Here is a 17729-nt window from a genome sequence, read left to right as displayed (position 1 = left end):
TCAGGGGTCTTTCTGGCTTTTCAGCTCTCCTGTAAAGGAACCGTAGCCTCAAGTACCTCTGTCTTAAAAAATGGCCTTCACCAGGATTTCCGTTTCCGCAGCAAGAAACCCTGGATTAGATAACCAATAAGGTTCACCCAGTGAAAATAAGGTTTCTCCACCTTGCCTGCTCCCAGACTTCTGATAGCTCCTGACTTGCTTCCAAAGCACGGATAGCCACTGGCTTAGAATTTGCCTTTGTTGATACATGGACAGTTTTGTGGGGCCACATCCGCTGGTGCCGAGCAAGGGCCTTAGTGCCACGGAGCCACTTAAGCCAACCAGTTGTTTCAATTTGGTCTGTGACCGACCGCTTCATTTGTGGGATTGGTCCCCCTGGGAACATCTCAGATGACCCAAAGTGTGAAAAGAAAAAAAGGGAAAGGACTTTGAGAAGGCATTTCGAGCTTTTTCAGGGGTGAGCATCTGCGGGTATGAAATACCAGGGAACGGGAAAAACAAGTCAGACCACTTACTGTTGAGAACTTGCGAGGATAGTAGCTCATGAAGGTGGGTTGGGCAGGTTGTAAAACTGGAGATGGCACTTTGAGATTAGGCTGCTTCTCTCTGTGCAGGGAAATCTCTCCATTTCCCCTACCAAGCAGGAAGAGGAACCCTCTGAGGGTGGAATTCTCACAAGCACTTAGTGACTAAATTCTGTGTAAAATTACTGCTCTCACAAAGTTAGACAAGTAGAGGTTTTGCCTTGTATCTCATTAGGGCACAGTGAGTTTAAGCCCCCCCCCCCCCCCAGAATGATTTCCTTTGTTTCAGGGATGGGTGAAAGTACCTAGACACAATGCACACCTCAAGCTGAGGTTGAACTAGAAGGGACAGTGTGTAGTGAGAAGGAACAAGGCTTAGATTTCACAGCAACCATTCCATCTTCTGTTTGGCTTTGAGCAGGTTGAGTTGAGTTTCCTCATCAGAAACTATTGATAATCCTATCTACCTGGGTGGTGCTAAGTAAACATGATTAGACTGCTCGGCACATGATAGCCACTCACCAGGAGAAGTTCCCTTTCCTTAGAAGTAGAGGGCTTTCGTCCCATCTCTAGACTGGCTGGATGTGGGTCCAGCCTGACGGCCCACAGGTGAACTTGGGAGGAAGGCAGGGGAGAGGAGAATGGAGAATGGTCGTCATGGCAGCATCACATCAAAACAAACGACAGGAAGTGGATTTTGATGAGGAAAAAGTGTTTTCCATGGGGTTGGGGATTTAGCTCAGTGGTAGAGCGCTTGCCTAGCAAGCGCAAGGCCCTGGGTTCAGTCCTCAGCTCTGAAAAAAAGAAAGAAAAAAGAAAAAAAAGTGTTTTCCCCAACCTTTGAGCTTTTTGTTGACTCTGACTTGAGGGGGCCAGGGTGGAGAAGATGGGGTTCACGGAACCCTGATGCTCTATCTCGTTTCCACTGAGGAAGGCAGAGACTGGGGAGCATTGTGAGCCCACCCTGGTTGCTCTGAAGCCAAGTCCTCTTTTTGTTTTCCTTCTGCCATTCCCCAGGGTGCAGGATGTTTTCATTAACTCTAGGAGGGAGCAGGGGGAAGGTTCAATGAAGTCACAAGGTTTTGTTCGCAGGTGACATAATTGGCATCCTTCTAATGAGTGTAATTAAATTTTGAATAAAATCTGTCCTCATCATAATTACTTCTTTTTTTTTAAAAATTGATCAATAGTTTATTGGTTCATCACACCATTCCACCACCCCCGCCCCATAATTACTTCTTGTATGGCTCTTTAAAATAATATATTGTATTTTGACTTGTCAGAAAAAGTTCTTTTGGGGGGGGAGGGGCAGGGTCTCACTATATAGCCCTGGCTGTCAGGCTGGCCTCAAACTCACAGAGGTCCACCTGCCTCTGCCTCCCAAGTGCTGGGCTTAAGGTTATGTCCCATTATGCCCAGATACAGTCTGTTTTCTTTCTTTTTTTTTTTTTAATTGGAATATGTACCTTCTTATTGATGTACCCTGTGTACCTCTAAAAATTAATTATTCTATTCTTTAAACTTGTTTGTGTGAGATAGGTTTCTGAGATAAACCTTTGAATTTAATCTCAAGAGTGAGTCTGAGGCATTCCTTGGTTGGCTGGACTCTGTTGTGTGGATTTCCATTTCCTTTCTCTGTCAGTTCTGTTTCATGCATGAAGACCCTGGGGTGGAGGCTTGGCCCAGGGCTTGCCTGAGGCTGCTGTGGATTGACGAGCCCAACATTTGGCCCTGGGAATGATGACTCTGAGTTTTTCTTCTCCCAAGACAGATCTTAGTTGTACTTTCGCTCTATGTTCTTTGCCTCTAGTTCCCCAGGAAATCCTTTTCCAGCAAGCTCTGGGCTTCTTTTTACTCCACTTATTAATTTGTGTGTGTGTGTGTGTGTGTGTGTGTGTGTGTGTGTGTGTGTGTGTGTGTGTGTGTATGTGTCTCTGGGTGCACCTGTGACACAGCATGTGTGTAACTCAGAGGGACAGCCTGTGGGGTTTGGTGCTGCCCTTCTACAATGCGGGTCATCTTGAAGGCCAGGCTCTGGGCTCCTGACCTGTGCAGACACTGGGCGGGGCTTTGGAGACTCCGGGAGCAAGGCTGCCCGCATTACTGTTTTTATTAGGTCTAGGTCCTTGGGAAAGTTATCCAGTCCCTTGAGCCACAGCTTGCTCATTTCTGAGAGAGGTGTCATACCTGTAAGACTGTGCCTAGGAAGCCATCTGCTGTTGAGCGTTGTTAGCAGGCCAGTCCCGGGTTGGTGGCCTGTGAATAGTCCATTGTCTCCAGAAGTTAGAGATAAATGAGTGAGCCGTTGCGTGAGTAAGCGACATTGTGGCAGTGAGTAGGTGCCCTGGCTGGAGTTTATAGAGATAGATGTGGGGAGATAGGAGACTTTGTACCTCACCCTGCAGGGACTTGAGTGAAAGGCCACTACAAGATGGCTGCATTTGAACCGAGATTTAGAGCCCAGTGAGGGATTAGCAGGCAAAGAGAGGGGGAAGGGCATTCCAGGCAGCACGAAGCCTCCAGAAAAGTTCCTGCTGGAAGGGAAAGGAAGGGGATGGGATCCTGGAGAAATGTAAGACAGGCTTTTAAGAAAAGGAAGCCTTTTATACTTCTGATGAGGTCTCTAGAGTAAGAGCAGGCCTTTGACTTGGCAAAGCTATTGCCTGAGAGGGTGTTGTGTTCTATTGTAAGGAATTCAGTGGGAGCCAAGAATGGTTCCCACCCGGGCCCCCTGCAGTGGAATCTAAGTACACTCCCTGGAAACCCACCTGCTGGCTTGGCCCTGGCCCTGAATTCCACTTTCTCGGAGGGAAATGATCCCATTCCTTTCTAACCCTGAATATGAAACAATGAAGAAAATCACTGAGTACTCTCACAGCAGAGAACACGAACTATAAGGTGTACCTATCGCAAAGATGCTGGTAATAATTGCAAGAGTATAAAATAGCAGAATAATCCAATTACAAGTTTGCCATTACTTGCCAGTTCTGTGGGGAGAAAAATGCTCAATTGGATCTAAAGGATTTTTGTTTGTTTTTCGAGACAGGGTTTCTCTGTGTAACAGTCCTGGCTGTCCTGGAATTTGCTCTGTAGACCAGGCTGGCCTCGAGCTCAGTGAGATTGCCTGCCTCTGCCTCCTGAGTGCTGGGAACAAAGGCGTGCGCCGCCGCTACCACCACCCGGCCTAAAGGATTTACTTGTGTCCAGTGTATTAGGAGTTAGTATTACTGTGTCCAGAAGACACTGTAGTAGATAAGATTCTTCCTCCTGCCCTTTAATCATTCAAGCATCCTTATGAAGTGAGTGATTGCCCCAGTTCATGCAGGCGAGGACAGTGAGATCTGGAGGCATCCAAATAGCCCGATGCCATTATTCTTTTCTAAAGATTTATTTTTAGTGTGTGTGTAAATGTGCACACAAGCATGCAGATGTCCACAACGGCCAGAAGACAGTATTGGATCCTTTGGAGCTGGATTTATAGATAGATGGTTGTGAGCTGCCTGATGTGGGGTGTTGGGAACTGAACTTGTTTCCCCCCATTCCATATATGAGCTGCTTCTGATATGGATGAGATAGGTGGGTGGGTAAGATAATTACCGTAGCTAATTATTTCACTTAATTTCATTCTGAGCTAAATAACTATTAGCTATATTATATTGCAATAACTTTTCCCCCATTTCTTTAACCCTTTCAATTATAAGTAAATTATGGCGTCGTCTCTTAAGTTTTTTTTTTTTTTTTTTTAAGGTTAAAAATGTGTCTGCAGGCACACAAGACATGCCTCCACCACCATCTGACTATGTGGAGAGAGTTGACAGTCCGATGGCCTACTCCTCCAACGGCAAAGTGAATGACAAGCGGTCATACCCAGAGTCTTTCTATAAGTCAACACCATTGTAAGTAGCACCTTAATTTGATAAAAAATTGTTTAAAGAGGAATGTTGGCGAGTTCGAGGCCAGCCTGGGCTACCAAGTGAGTTCCAGGAAAAGGCGCAAAGCTACACAGAGAAACCCTGTCTCGAAAAACCAAAAAAAAAAAAAAAAAAAAAAAAAAAAGAGGAATGTTGGCTTATTGCTTTGTGCCATCCTCCCTCACACTGTTGGGAGTCACAAGAGTGAGAAGTGACAGAGCCATTCTCCTTTAAAAAGTATCTACCAGCACCCACGAAAGCTGGACAAATCCTCCTTCCTGTTTACAGTGATCTTTACGAGGAGGATGAAACTCCTTCCTTTCATCTAATTGTATTGAAAGGCCGGGTATTTGGCTTTTCATTAGGAGTGGGGGTCTGCGCTCTGCTTGGAGATGAGCGTGGAAGTTAACTGAACGGAGGTATGTGCACCACTTAGCTTTCTCCCTTTGCCTGTGAATATTAGGTCTCACAAATAGACAGGAAAGGGTGCACCTCGATCAGCTCTATCCACACACGCCTGTTAAACTAGAACACACTATTTGAATTCGGGAATTTGGGTTATTTGTCTGTTTTTCACCGTTTAACAAAATACCCAAGGCAGATTTACTTTGTAAACCTCGTAGTTGGGGAGGTAAGAACACTGGCCCCTGATTGGCTCTGGTGAGGACCTCGTAGTGATGACAGCATCATGGCAGGGGCATGTGTGGAGGTGAGAGAGGATGAGTCACAGGTTGAAATGTACCTCAGTCCTTTTGAAGGGGAACACTCTTAGGGACCTTGAAAACCTCCCAGAAGGCTCCACTGCTTAAAGGTCCACAGTGCCACCCGACATCGCCATCTTAAGGACTAAGCCTGGCATGACTGAGCTCAGGGAGGATGCACTGGGAGCACATCCAGAATTAGCATTTCTTTTCTGCTTCCCATGTTGCTGGCGTGTGTGGCTCTCACAGTTAATGTGTGCTGCCTCCCCATCATACTCACTTAACTCCGTCTTGAGTAACTAGTAATTTCATGTGTCTTACCATCTATTCCCTTAACAAAAATAAGAGTTACATTAGGCGTTATGGGGAGAAATAGGGGTGAATATGATCAAAATGTACTGAATGAAAATTTAAAAGAATTAATAATTCTCTAATACTATTTTTAAAAAAGATTTATTTTATTTTAAATTACGTGTGTGTGTGTGTGTGTGTGTGTGTGTGTGTGTGTGTGTGTGTGTGTGTGCGTGTGCGTGTGTGTGTGTGGCAGGTGCCAGTGGAGGCCAGGTGTCAGGTCCCCTGGAGCTGGAGTGACAGATGGTTGTGAGCTTCCTGACGGGGGTGCTGGGAACTTGACTTGGGTCCCCTGGAAGTGGCAGGCTCTCTTCATGGCTGAGCCGGCTCACCAACCCTGACTGTTGCTTCTCCTCCTCCACTAAAAGCGTTTCATCAGAAAGGGAGGATTCTAGTAAATCTGTTTTCAGTCCTGTTTGGTCTTGAACACCAGGCATTCATACAACGCCAAAGCTAAGTACTCCTGGGAATACACCTTCACGTTCTCACAGAGTTCGCCAAACAAAGGCGGGCGGAAATGCAGAACAGTCGCTCCAAGGCCACAACAACAGTGAAGGCAGATGAGGGAAGTGTGTCAGAATGAAGGGCCGCCGTGGGCTCCGGTAACATAAACACTAAGTTAAATACCTCCTTACTTCATGTACCTTCACCAGTGGTCTCTCCTGGCCTCTCACAGAGCCAAACCTCAACTGCTCTCCATGACCCTTTCATGCCTTCAAAACCAGTGCCACCTGGGTGACTCTTAGACCACCAAATTCGGCTGCCAGCATGGCCACCTCTGGAACACAGCTTCTCTGTGCCTTCTGGAAGCATTTCCCTGAAGATTTCACCTCAATGATGCTGGTCTTGTCTTTTTTCTTTTTTTCCTTTTTTTAAAAACAGCTTTTATTTGTTGTACTATTTTATTGTGCAGGCCAGAGGACAGCTTTGGGGAGTTGGTTCTCTCCTGTCGTGGGTCCCGGAGAATCACACTCAGGTCATCAGGCGTGCATCACAAGTGCTTTTCCCTGCTCTGCCATCCTGTCCGCTCTGTTTTGACTCTTCAGATGAGGCTTTGCTGTGTAATCCAGCTGGTCTGAGACTCACTATAGAGACTGGGCTGGCCTTAAATTCACAACTGTCCCCCTGCCTCTGACTCCCATGGGCTGGGACTACAAGTGTGTGCTGCCACTTCCAGCTTATGGATTTACATCTTTGAGTGTCGCCCAATTCTGCTTTTGTATTTCGAAATGATTTATGCCTGGTCTTTTCTTTTTTCTTTTTCTTTCTTTTTTTTTTTTTTTTTTTGGTTTTTCGAGACAGGATTTCTCTGTGTAGCTTTGCGCCTCTCCTGGAACTCACTTGGTAGCCCAGGCTGGCCTCAAACTCACAGAGATCCGCCTGGCTCTGCCTCCCGAGTGCTGGGATTAAAGGCGTGCACCACCACCGCCCGGCTGGCTGGTCTATTCTTAATCACCACTAATTTCTCAGCTTCAGCTAACCAGCATGGATGATCCCAGTAACTCAAAGGTTTTACTTGAGCGGCTCTGGTCTTTTGCTAATCACAACCGATTCTTCATCCCCAACTGACCAGAACTCCAGATTCTTCACATAAATGGCCGGAATCTTTGCTTTGCTTCCCTCTGAAACTTCCCAAGCCAGGCCTCCATCATCTACACTGCTCTCAACATTCTTACCTTCAAAGCTAGAACAGCTCATCCTCCCCCAAACAATATGGTCAGGTCTGTCATGGCAATACCCCACTATCCTGGTACCCACTTGTCTTAGTTAGGGTTACTGTTACTGTGATGAAACACCATGATGAAAGCAAGTTGGGGAGGAGAGGGCTTGTTTGGCTTATGCTTCTATATCACTGTTCATCAGTGAAGGAAATCAGGACAGGAACTCATGGAGGGCAGGAACCGGGAGGCAGGAGCTGATGCAAAGACCCTCAAATAGACCAACCATAATCCCAAAGGTTTTATTTGAAGCCTGGCATGGTGGTACATACCTGTAGTCTTAGCCCTTGAGGAAGTGGAGGCAGGAGGGTCAAGAGTTCAAGGTTTTCCTCGGCTGTATTGTGAATTTGAGGCCAGGGCTGCAGAACACCCTGTCTCAAAAACAAACAAACCGCTTCAAAACGAAGGACAACAACAAAGGCTTGTTTTGCTGCCTCAGAGCAAAAAAGCACACACAGCAGCTGGTATTGTGGGTAGAGTGTCGAAGAACTTGTTAATCATTGACCCTCAAGGAAGCCGAGTGTTAGCATAACATGTACAGCTACACTGGCTGAGTAGATTTCGACAGAAGAAATAAATACGTCCACCCCCCTCTCTCCCCAACTGCACATCCATTCCCCCAAGCTTTAGGGCCAGCGTTGCTTCAGTGTGGTTAGACTTCTAAGGTCCTGGCAGTAGTGAGAACTGAGCCGCCCTAGAAACCGGTAAGCCTGGGAGATAAAATCTCAGCTTCTGGATTCTGTAAGTTGGAAGCAGTAGAACTGGGGGTGGGAGGGGAGCGAAGGGCTGGAGACGCAGCTTGATGGTTGAGTGCTTGCCGAGCTATTCGTGAGGCCCCAGGTAGTCCCTAGCATCAACCACAAAGGGGAAAAAGGAAAGTGTGAGAAGGGGGAAAAGCGTCAGACATTCTAACAGTTGGTTTGAATAGCCAGGCGATAACTCAGGAAGCCTAGTCCTTGGTTCCTTTCTGTTCTTACCCTTTCAGAGCAAGGTAACAGTGTTTCTTTGTTCATTTCTGTTCTTACTGTTACTGAGCAAAGTCACACTTGTTTCTGTTACTCGGAAGTAGCGTGGGCTCCTCCCAGCCCTTACTTTTTATTGCTGCATTGGGCTTTGTTTTCGTGCTCGTGGCAGGAACATTATACCCAATTTAAAATCTGATGCAACATGAAATAATTACATTAGAAACATAATAAGTGTTATGGTAAACCTCCTGTGGCTTCTACATGGCTTTCAGATCAACACAGAGAGAGTTAAAAGAATACTTAGCCAGAAGGTGGTGGCACACACCTTTAATCCCAGCACTCGGGAGGCAGAGGCAGGTGGATCTCTGTGAGTTCGAGGCCAGCCTGGGCTATAGAGTGAGTTCCAGGACAGGCTCCAAAGCTACACAGAGAAACCCTGTCTCGAAAAACAAAACAAAACAACAACAACAACAAAAAAAAAAAACTCAATAAACTCCTTCCTTTGAATGGTGGGGGTTTAGACAGGGTCTCACTGTGTAGCCCACCCAAGGTGACCCAAAGATTCTCCTGCTTGAACCTCTTGAATGCTGGGATGACAGGCATTTGCCGGTATACTCAAATCCAGGAAGCATTTTAGTTTAAATATTGTAGGTTTTCAAACTTTCATCTGGAAAGGATAAGTAACATAAAATTAATGTTGCAAAGAGCCTATCTCCACTGGGTAAGCTGAGCCTTCGCCCTCGCACGGCATTCCAGGGGGCTGGAAGAACCTTCAGAAAAGAATTGTGCTCATTTTCCTGACATCCTTTTGTAGAGTCGGTCTCTGGCAGAGGGCAGATCAACACCTCTTATAACTTCGTTTGAACTTCCTAAAAGGAAGCATGAGATCCATTTTTCATTAGAAGTTTAAGCATGGGCCCCCTCCTCTCACCAGAGCTTTCAAGCTGCTTGTGTGTTAGAGGGTTGTGAATTAGTGCCAAACCGAACGCGGGAAGCCAGGCAGCTATCTGCTCAGCGCAGCGGATGAGCTCCGCGGATGAGTGCCCCTGCGTGGGGGTGTCTCCTGGTGCTGCAGGGCGGTGGCAGCAGAGTCAAAGTGTGCTCAAAGCGTGCTCGCTGGCCTCTGAGCGCTGGCCTGTGTTCTCACTAGGGTGCCCGAAGTGGCTCAGGAGCTTCCTCTGACTTCGCCTGTGGACGACTTCAGACAGCCTCGCTACAGCAGCAGCGGTAACCCAGAGACACCTTCCAAAAGGGCTCCCACAAAGGGAAGAGCGGGAAGGTCGAGGAGAACCGAGCCGGACCACTATGAGACAGACTACACGACGGGGGGCGAATCCTGCGACGAGCTGGAGGAGGACTGGGTCAGGTAGGGCCCCTTTCTCCTTTTCCAGAGCCTCCTGAGCGTTCTGGTTGTCATCATGGATGATCAGCCACGTTTAGGGTTATTATCATCAAGGCTGACCAGCCAGGTTTAGGGTTATTGTCATCATGGTGGACCAGCCAGGTTAAGTTATTGCCTTTGAAACTGGGGTCATGTTGCCATCTCATTTTCTGTCCCCCAAGCTTTGAGACAGTCTTGGGTGTGTGTGTGTGTGTGTGTGTGTGTGTGTGTGTGTGTGTGTGTGTGTGTGTGTGTGTGTGTGTGTTTTGGTGCCCTTTTATAAAACAGAAGCGGAGGGATCTTTTTGGCTGTAACCATGTTTCTCTCACACGCACTTCTCCCTGAAATGGCTCTTCTGCCGGTAGACACTCAAGGAAGGCTTTCAAAGAAATAAAACCTGGGTTTAGGGGAATTGTGTTGGACTGACTATAACATTTCCAAGTCACGCACACAGGCTTTCCTCTGGCACTTCCCTTCAAGTTACACTTTCATGGTAAGCCCTGAGTTTCTTTTAAAGTTTAATCCGAAGAACTCCTGTGACAGTTTCGTAAGCAGTTAAGGAAACAGTTTAGTGTTGCAGCAGAAGTTATGGTTAAGGCCTTTGTCTCAGTGGCTGCTTTAGTCCACCACCACCAAATATACAGGTGTGAGGTGGAGCCTTTACCTGTTAGGTATTCTGACACCAGAACAGACATCAGAATCTTCTTTCCTTTCCTTTCCTTTCCTTTCCTTTCCTTTCCTTTCCTTTCCTTTCCTTTCCTTTCCTTTCCTTTCCTTTCCCTTTTCCTTTCTCTTTTCCTTTTCCTTTTCCTTTTCCTTTTTGAGACAGGGTCTCTCTGTGCAGCCCTGGCTGTCCTAGAACTCAGTCTGTAGACTAGTCTGGCCTCAAACTCAGAGATTCACCGGTCTCTGTCTCCTGAGTGCTGGGATTGAAGACGTGTGCCACCGCTGCCCTGTTCATCAGAAATTTTTGCAGTATGAATGTCGGTTCATAGACCTTGCTTCCCAAGGAGTTAGGAGCATGGATAGCTTGTCACATCCCTTACTTATGACTCCCATACGTGGCATTCTTTGCCCACGAGAGTCTTACTGGCCTGGTTTACTCATCTATCTGTGAAATATTTGTCTAACTTGTATAATGGGACATTTAACTGAAAACTCTGAGAAGTCTCGAGTTTCTGTTTTCCTTTTACGTAAAAGATATAATTTTTCTCTCTTTAAAATGAAGGCATTTTATTGACTGTGAGAGCTGAAATTTAAGTCCCATATTCCACGAAGTTTCGTCTTCCTGTGAAATAATTCCAAGTATTTTCCCAGTGGATGTTTTGATGTGTCAGCTTCCTATACAGGGAATAGGTAACACATCCAGAGATACAGAAGCCATCTTCGAGATTGTCTATTACAGTTTCTTTATTTGGGTGGGGCAGTGTGTGTGTGTGTGTGTGTGTGCGCGCGCGTGTGTGCGCGCGCACGCACACACAGGTTAGAGGATAATTTGAGGGAGTCAGAGTCACCCACTTCTCCTTACACCATGTTGGTCCTGGGGATCGAACTCATGTCTCCAGGTTTGGAGGCAAGCACCTCTACCCGCTGAGCCATCTTGCTGGCTTCAGAATTCCAGCATTAATTCGTCATATTTTCATGAATTGTCACATTATGCAATTGTTCATTTATGTAATGAACATGTTCTTATTTTTTTTTTTTTAATGCTGGAGATTGAACCTAGGGTGTCACACACACTAAACACACACTTGAGTGCTGAGCTACGCCTCCAGCCTGTGCGTGCATTTTTAATACATACTTTTCTAATGACAGAACAAGATAAGCTGTTTCCAGTTGGGAAAAATAAGACCAAAAATAAACAAACTGGTCTGAAGATGGTAGGTGGCGGCAGGAAACAGCCATTCCCAGCCAGCTGTTCAGCAGTGATCAAAACAGGCTTTGTGCTCCAGCATTTAAGACTTTCAACATAAGTGTTCTATTACCCTGTAGCATCATTAGTGAGAATCGGTGCATTCTTATTAACTAGGAACCTTAAATTTCATGACTTTTGCACTTATTTGTAGAAATATGAGGCGTATTTATTTAAAGTGAATGGTCATATAAAAAGTATAACCATTCTTTTTGTGTGGTAGTAGGGTTTGAACTCAGAACCTTGTACGTGGTGTCGGCAAATGGTCTGGCACTGAGCTTTGGTGTCTTCAGGTCTGAAATCATTCCAGAGGGCTTCTGCAGAAGTTTTAGCAAGGGAGCACAGCCATGTGACCAAATGACGTTCTCCTTTGCAGAAGGACATCCCCTTGACAAGCATGTGGCTTTGAGAGGCATGTGCGTAGAATGTGGAGGCGGGAAGGGAATAGCCGCTTAGTTAGTTACGTCAGACGAAGTGCCTGTGCAGCCAATGGGGTGTTATAGGTGGATCACCCTTACAGTCTCGGTAATAGTTCTTCGTAGAATTGAATTGCACCCCACCTCTGTCTCCTAGGACACAACAGAAAACAAGAGAATATGGTTTCATACTCCTTACATACAGTGTAATGTCTGTGAGGGGAGCCACCAGCTTCTTCTTTTTCTTTCTTTCTTTTTTTTTTCTTTGGCTTTTCAAGACAGGGTTTCTCTGTGTAGCCTTGGCTGTCCTGGAACTCACTCTGTAGCCCAGGCTGGCCTCGAACTCACAGAGATCTGCCTGCCTCTGCCTCCCAAGTGCTGGGGTATAAGGCATGTACCTCCACTGCCCGGCACCACTAGCTTTTTCTATGTGCGAAGGGTACTCATGTGACCGTTTCCTCCTTCACTTCTCAGGGAGTATCCACCTATCACTTCAGATCAACAAAGACAGCTCTACAAGAGGAATTTTGACACAGGTCTGCAGGAGTACAAGAGTTTACAGGCTGAACTCGACGACGTCAATAAAGAGCTCTCTCGTCTAGACAGAGAATTGGATGACTACAGAGAAGAAAGTGAAGAGTATATGGTAAGGTCCAAACCTAATTTGTTTCGTCTGTCTTTTTTTTTTTTTTAAGAGATTTATTTATTTATTATGTGTACAACATTCTGCCTCCATGTACGCCTGCATGCCAGGAGAGGGCACCAGATCTCGTTACAAATGGTTGTGAGCCACCATGTGGTTGCTGGGAATTGAACTCAGGACCTCTGGAAGAACAGCCAGTGTTCTTAACCTCTGAGCCATCTCTCCAGCCCCTCGTCTGTGTTTTTAAAGACGGGGTCTCACATACTTCAGGCTGACCTGGAACTCACTGTATGGCTGAGGATGACATTGAATTTCTGATGCTTTTGCCTTTACTTCCCAAGTACTGGGATTTCAGACATGTGCACCACCTTGCCTGGCTTCACACCACACACACACACACACACACACACACACACACACATACACACACACGATAAATAGATTAAAAAGTTACAAAACAGCTGGGCAGTGGTGGCACTCGACTTTAATCCCAGCAGGTGAAGGCAGAGGCAGGTGGATCTCAGTGAGTTCGAGGCCAGCCTGGTCTACAAAGTGAGTTCTAGGACAGCCAGAATCTTACACAGAGAAACTCTATCTGGGGGGAAAAAAAAGTTACAAAGCAATAATCTAGATACATAAATGTATCCCTTCTTATTTAAAAGAAATGGCCATATTAATTTTTCTATTTATAAATACAATTCATTCTTATTGTAAAAACCTCAATTCAGAATTGGACCCATACAAGTATCTCCCTTGGGTGGTGCTTACACACTTTTAATCTCAGCACTTGGGAGGCAGGGGCAGGACCTCTGTGAGTTTGTCCATTCTAGTCTACACACTGAGTTCTAGGCTAGCCAGGACTACATGGGGGGTGGGGTGGAGGGGGATTCCTCCTTAAATTTCTACCACATACTCCAGAAAAACTTGGTTACCAAGAGAATGCCAGGAGTGCAGGTAGCCAGACACAGTCTTCCATGAGGACTTGTTTTGAACTGGCTTTTCTCCCAGAGGATTAGGGTTCAATTCCTAGTGCCCACTTGTCAGTTCTCAACCATGTGTAACCCCAGGTTCCAGGGTATCTGATGCCCTTTTTTAGCTTATACAAAGACCAAGCATAAGTGATGTGCAAATTTACCTGCAGGTAAAGCGCCCATACACAAAATATTGAAATTAAAATTAAGCTGGGCGTCGTAGTCCGTGCCTTTAATCCCATCATTCAGAGGCAGAGGCAGAAAACTGAGAGTTCCTGAAAGAGTCCCAGGGCAGAGCCCTGTGTCCTCTTGAGTTAGGCTTTCAAGCATAAGAACAAATAACCACAGGCGGTAATGTCATCATGGGGGCTTGCATACATCCAGCAGAAACACTGGGGAAGCCTCTGTAAGGCTGTTGTTCCCAACTGAGCTTCCTCTGCATCGATGAACTTCCCCTGCCGAACTTCAGCCTCTGGTTCCCAGTGCAGACACTTATATCATGAGGTGAACCCCAGTAGCCTGTGTTGGAAATGGTTCACTCTCTAGCTGGTCTCAAGGACACGATGTTGTTACTCTCAGGCTCTTTTGCTATATAGGCTTCCCTCCCAGTCACAGAGTATGGCTGGTGAGTCCATTCCCAGATAAGGGGTTTGAGAGGACACTTGACACAAACATGCTTGGTCTGAAGGGGACGGGCAACCCTGCCTGCCTCCAGAGCCAGCTTCTCACTGAGCTCAAACAGTATGTGACAATTTACCAATATAATGCACACTGTAGTGGCTCCAATGGTTCTAGTTTGACCATGGGGATGATTTTGGTTGCTTCCTGTGTACCTTTATCCTCTCCCTTTGGGCTCACTTCTTTTTTTTGCAAATTATGAGACAAGGTCTCATATGTTACTGTGTAGCTCAGGGGGACTTGAAGTCCTCTTGCTTAGGGCTAGTATCACAGGCGTGTGTCATCACACCTGGCTTTTCTTCTTCTTTCCTTTTGCAGATAGACAACATGCTAGGCAAGCTCCCTCCCACCGCTGCTTAAACATTATGCTCTAGCACTGCCTGTTTCCCACTCCTTTACGCAGAAATGGTTTGTGGTTATTGTTTTGTATCAATAATAAATGTCTACTTTTATTGACGCAGGATCTGCCTCTGTAGCATAGGCTGACTTTGAACCCTGTATCCTCCTGCCTCCTACCTACTAGGATTTCAAGTTTGTGCCATCATGTTTGGCTTCTTAAAATGTGTATGCCTAGCCGGGCGGTGGTGGTGCACGTCTTTAATCCCAGCACTCGGGAGGCAGAAGCAGGAGGATATTTGTGAGTTCGAGGCCAGCCTGGTCTACAGAGTGAGTTCCAGGAAAGGCGCAAAGCTACACGGAGAAACCCTGTCTCGAAAAACAAAACAAAACAAAACAAAACAAAAAATGTGTATGCCTAAAAGTAGCTATACAATTTTTAATTTTATGATTGTGCCATAATTTGTTGAAGGGTATATAATGCTCTGGAAATGGAGTAGTACCAATAAGATACTGGTAAGCCTTTCAGTTTTGTGCTCTGTGTTCTCATGCAGTTAATACAAATAATACAAATAATCCAAAATATGAAACAGTTTTTCTAGAGAGCATGCATTTCAAACATTTCAATTGTCCGTCGGACTTTTACTGACTACATTTCCCCAGTAATGTGCTAGGGGGCCATGTGACTGCCTTGAACATTAGTAAATAATCCTCCCCTGTCACTTCATATGCTGCTCGGAGCTTTGTGCTCATTCAGTACTTATTACAGTTTTCAGTTGAGACGATCTGGTTCTCAGTTGTGAAGTGTGTGCTGCTACTGTACCTCGATTTACATGTTGTTTTATAGCTTTTATCTGATATTTTGGTAAGCCTTTCTCAAGTCATTCAACATTTATTAATCAGTTATTGTGTATTTGATTATTTGAAATGCTGAAATTAGAAAGATAAAATCCTGTGTCCCTCTCTGCAGAGAACTCAAATTCTAGTCAAGAAACTGACATCTGAGCATCGTAGACAGTATGATTGACAGTGTATTCACATTATGTGTACCAAGGACTGTCTGAGTAAATACTCCGAGTGGGAATGGAGGCAGACAAAGGCCTAGACAGTTTAGGGGAGAGCTCACTGAGCCGTGACTGTTAAGAATTGCATAGAGTGAGTGTGTGTGACTTATGCTTGCCCTTTTAAATGATACTTGGAAGGCCCACGCTCTCCGTGACTGAGCTTTCGTCTCTCCAGTCCCAAAGAATGCTATTCTTGAGAGAGAAAATGCTTTAATAAACATTTTCCTTTTTTCTCATTCGTAGGCTGCCGCTGATGAATATAATAGACTAAAGCAAGTTAAAGGAGTAAGTATCTAATTTTAAGACTCTCTTATTTAGTATTTATGATGACTGTACCATGTGTGTAGATGTACACTGATTATAGACAAAGGCCCTGTCATTTATATATGAGCATTATAACTGAGAAGTTGGAACATTAATTTTGTTTGTTTGTAGCTAAAGCTTATACGGGCTTTCTAAAAACTTTTTTTCTTTTTTTTTGGTTTTTCGAGACAGGGTTTCTCTGTGTAGCTTTGGAACCTGTTCTGGAACTCACTCTGTAGCCCAGGCTGACCTCGAACTCAAAGAGATCCGCCTGGCTCTGCCTCCCAAGTGCTGGGATTAAAGGCGTGCGCCACCACCACCTGGCCTAAAAACTTTTTTGAGACAAAGTTTTATTGGGTACCTGGCTGGTCTGGAATTCAACTTTATAGACCAGGCTGGCCTTGAACTCACAGAGATCCACTTGCCTCTGTACCTCCATTGCTAGGGTCAAAGGTGTGGTTTACCAAGGCCAGCCCTAAAATCTTTCTTTAAAGTTGAAGAATATCTGCAAATAAGTGTATAAGTCACAGTGGGCAGTTGGTAAATTTTCACAAAGTGACTATACACCTGTATACCTGGCACCCAGAAAAAGAAATACATTTTTTTTAGTGACCCTAAGAGCTCCCCACTCCTTTCCTGTGCTTATGTCCCCCTCCAATGTCATAGATTAGTTTTGCCTCTCGTAATAATTTATTATAAAAAGAAATCATGGGCCTGGCGGTGGTGGAGTATGCCTTTAATTCCAGCACTTGGGAGGCTGAGCCAGGCGGATCTCTGAGTTCAAGTCCAGCCTGGTCTACAGAGAGTGAGCCAGGACAGGCACCAAAACTACACAGAGAAACCCTGTCTTGAAAAAAAAAAAAGGAAGAAATCATGGGACTGAAGAGATGGTTCAGAAGTTAAGAGCGTTTACTGCTCTGGCAGAAGACTGGAGTTCACTTCCCACAACCCATGTGGTGGTTCATAACTGTCTGTAACTCCAGTTCCAGTGATCCTGTGCCTCTTCTGACCATCTCAACTCCTGAACACACGTTTCACATATATGTCCTCAGGCACACACACACACACACACACACACACACACACACACACACACACAAATAAATATTTTTTTTTTTTTTAAAGAAATCATACAGTATATATTTTACGTGTGGTCTGTATTGCTCAGTGTTAGGTTTGTAAGATGCGGTCATGTTGCTGGGTGTGCTGGTGTACACTTTAATCTCAGCACCAGGGAGGAAGACTGTCAAAGGCAGGTGACTCTCTGGAGTTTCCTCAAGCCTGGTCTACTGGTCTACAGAGTGAGTTCTAGGACAGCCAGAGCTACACAGAGAAACCCTATCTGGACAACATAAAAAAAAAAAAATCTGCTCATGTTTTTTGTGCATGGCTGTTGTTCATTTATTTTTATTGTTGTATAGGGTTATGTCTTACCAAAATGTAATTATTCATCTATTTCATTTTTTTATTTTTTTGAGATAGGGTCTTTTGTTGAACCTGGAGCTTACTATTTTGCTAGATTGACTGGCCAGGAAGCCCCGGGACCCTCTGTCTCCTCCTTCCAGTGCCGGGATTACAGCTCCAGCTGCCACACCTGGCTTTATTTGTGTGCTGGATATCAAACTTGGTCCTCCTGCTTTTCGCAATAGGCACTCTGCACTAAGCTGCCTCCTCAGCCCCTTAAATGAATTTTAAAAAGTGTACAGGGGCAGAGGACCTGAGTTTTATTTCCAGGATCCACACTGAATGGCTCCAGGGGATCCATTGCCCTCTTCTGACCTCCGTGGGCAGCTGCACTCATGTGTACACACACCACACACTGATACACACTTGATGAGAAAGAAATCTTTAAAAT

The 17729-nt window shown here is 45.4% G+C and overlaps 1 protein-coding gene across 3 annotated transcripts in view; it reads left to right on the top strand.

The window, feature by feature from the left end:
• Ocln (occludin) overlaps positions 1-17729 on the top strand; it is a 51922-nt gene that overhangs the window by 30584 nt on the left and 3609 nt on the right. For all 3 annotated transcript variants that reach the window (XM_052743351.1, XM_052743352.1, XM_052743353.1), the window contains exons 5-8: positions 4272-4420; positions 9321-9536; positions 12354-12525; positions 15815-15856. In XM_052743351.1, the coding sequence (XP_052599311.1) occupies positions 4272-4420; positions 9321-9536; positions 12354-12525; positions 15815-15856 (579 nt within the window). The remainder of the gene's footprint in view (positions 1-4271; positions 4421-9320; positions 9537-12353; positions 12526-15814; positions 15857-17729) is intronic.

This window comes from Peromyscus californicus, unplaced genomic scaffold, assembly GCF_007827085.1.
Source record: "Peromyscus californicus insignis strain IS unplaced genomic scaffold, ASM782708v3 Scaffold_18__1_contigs__length_77618521, whole genome shotgun sequence".
NCBI lineage: Eukaryota > Metazoa > Chordata > Mammalia > Rodentia > Cricetidae > Peromyscus > Peromyscus californicus.
Note: the sequence above shows the minus strand (reverse complement) of the source record. Positions and strands in the feature narration are given on the sequence as shown.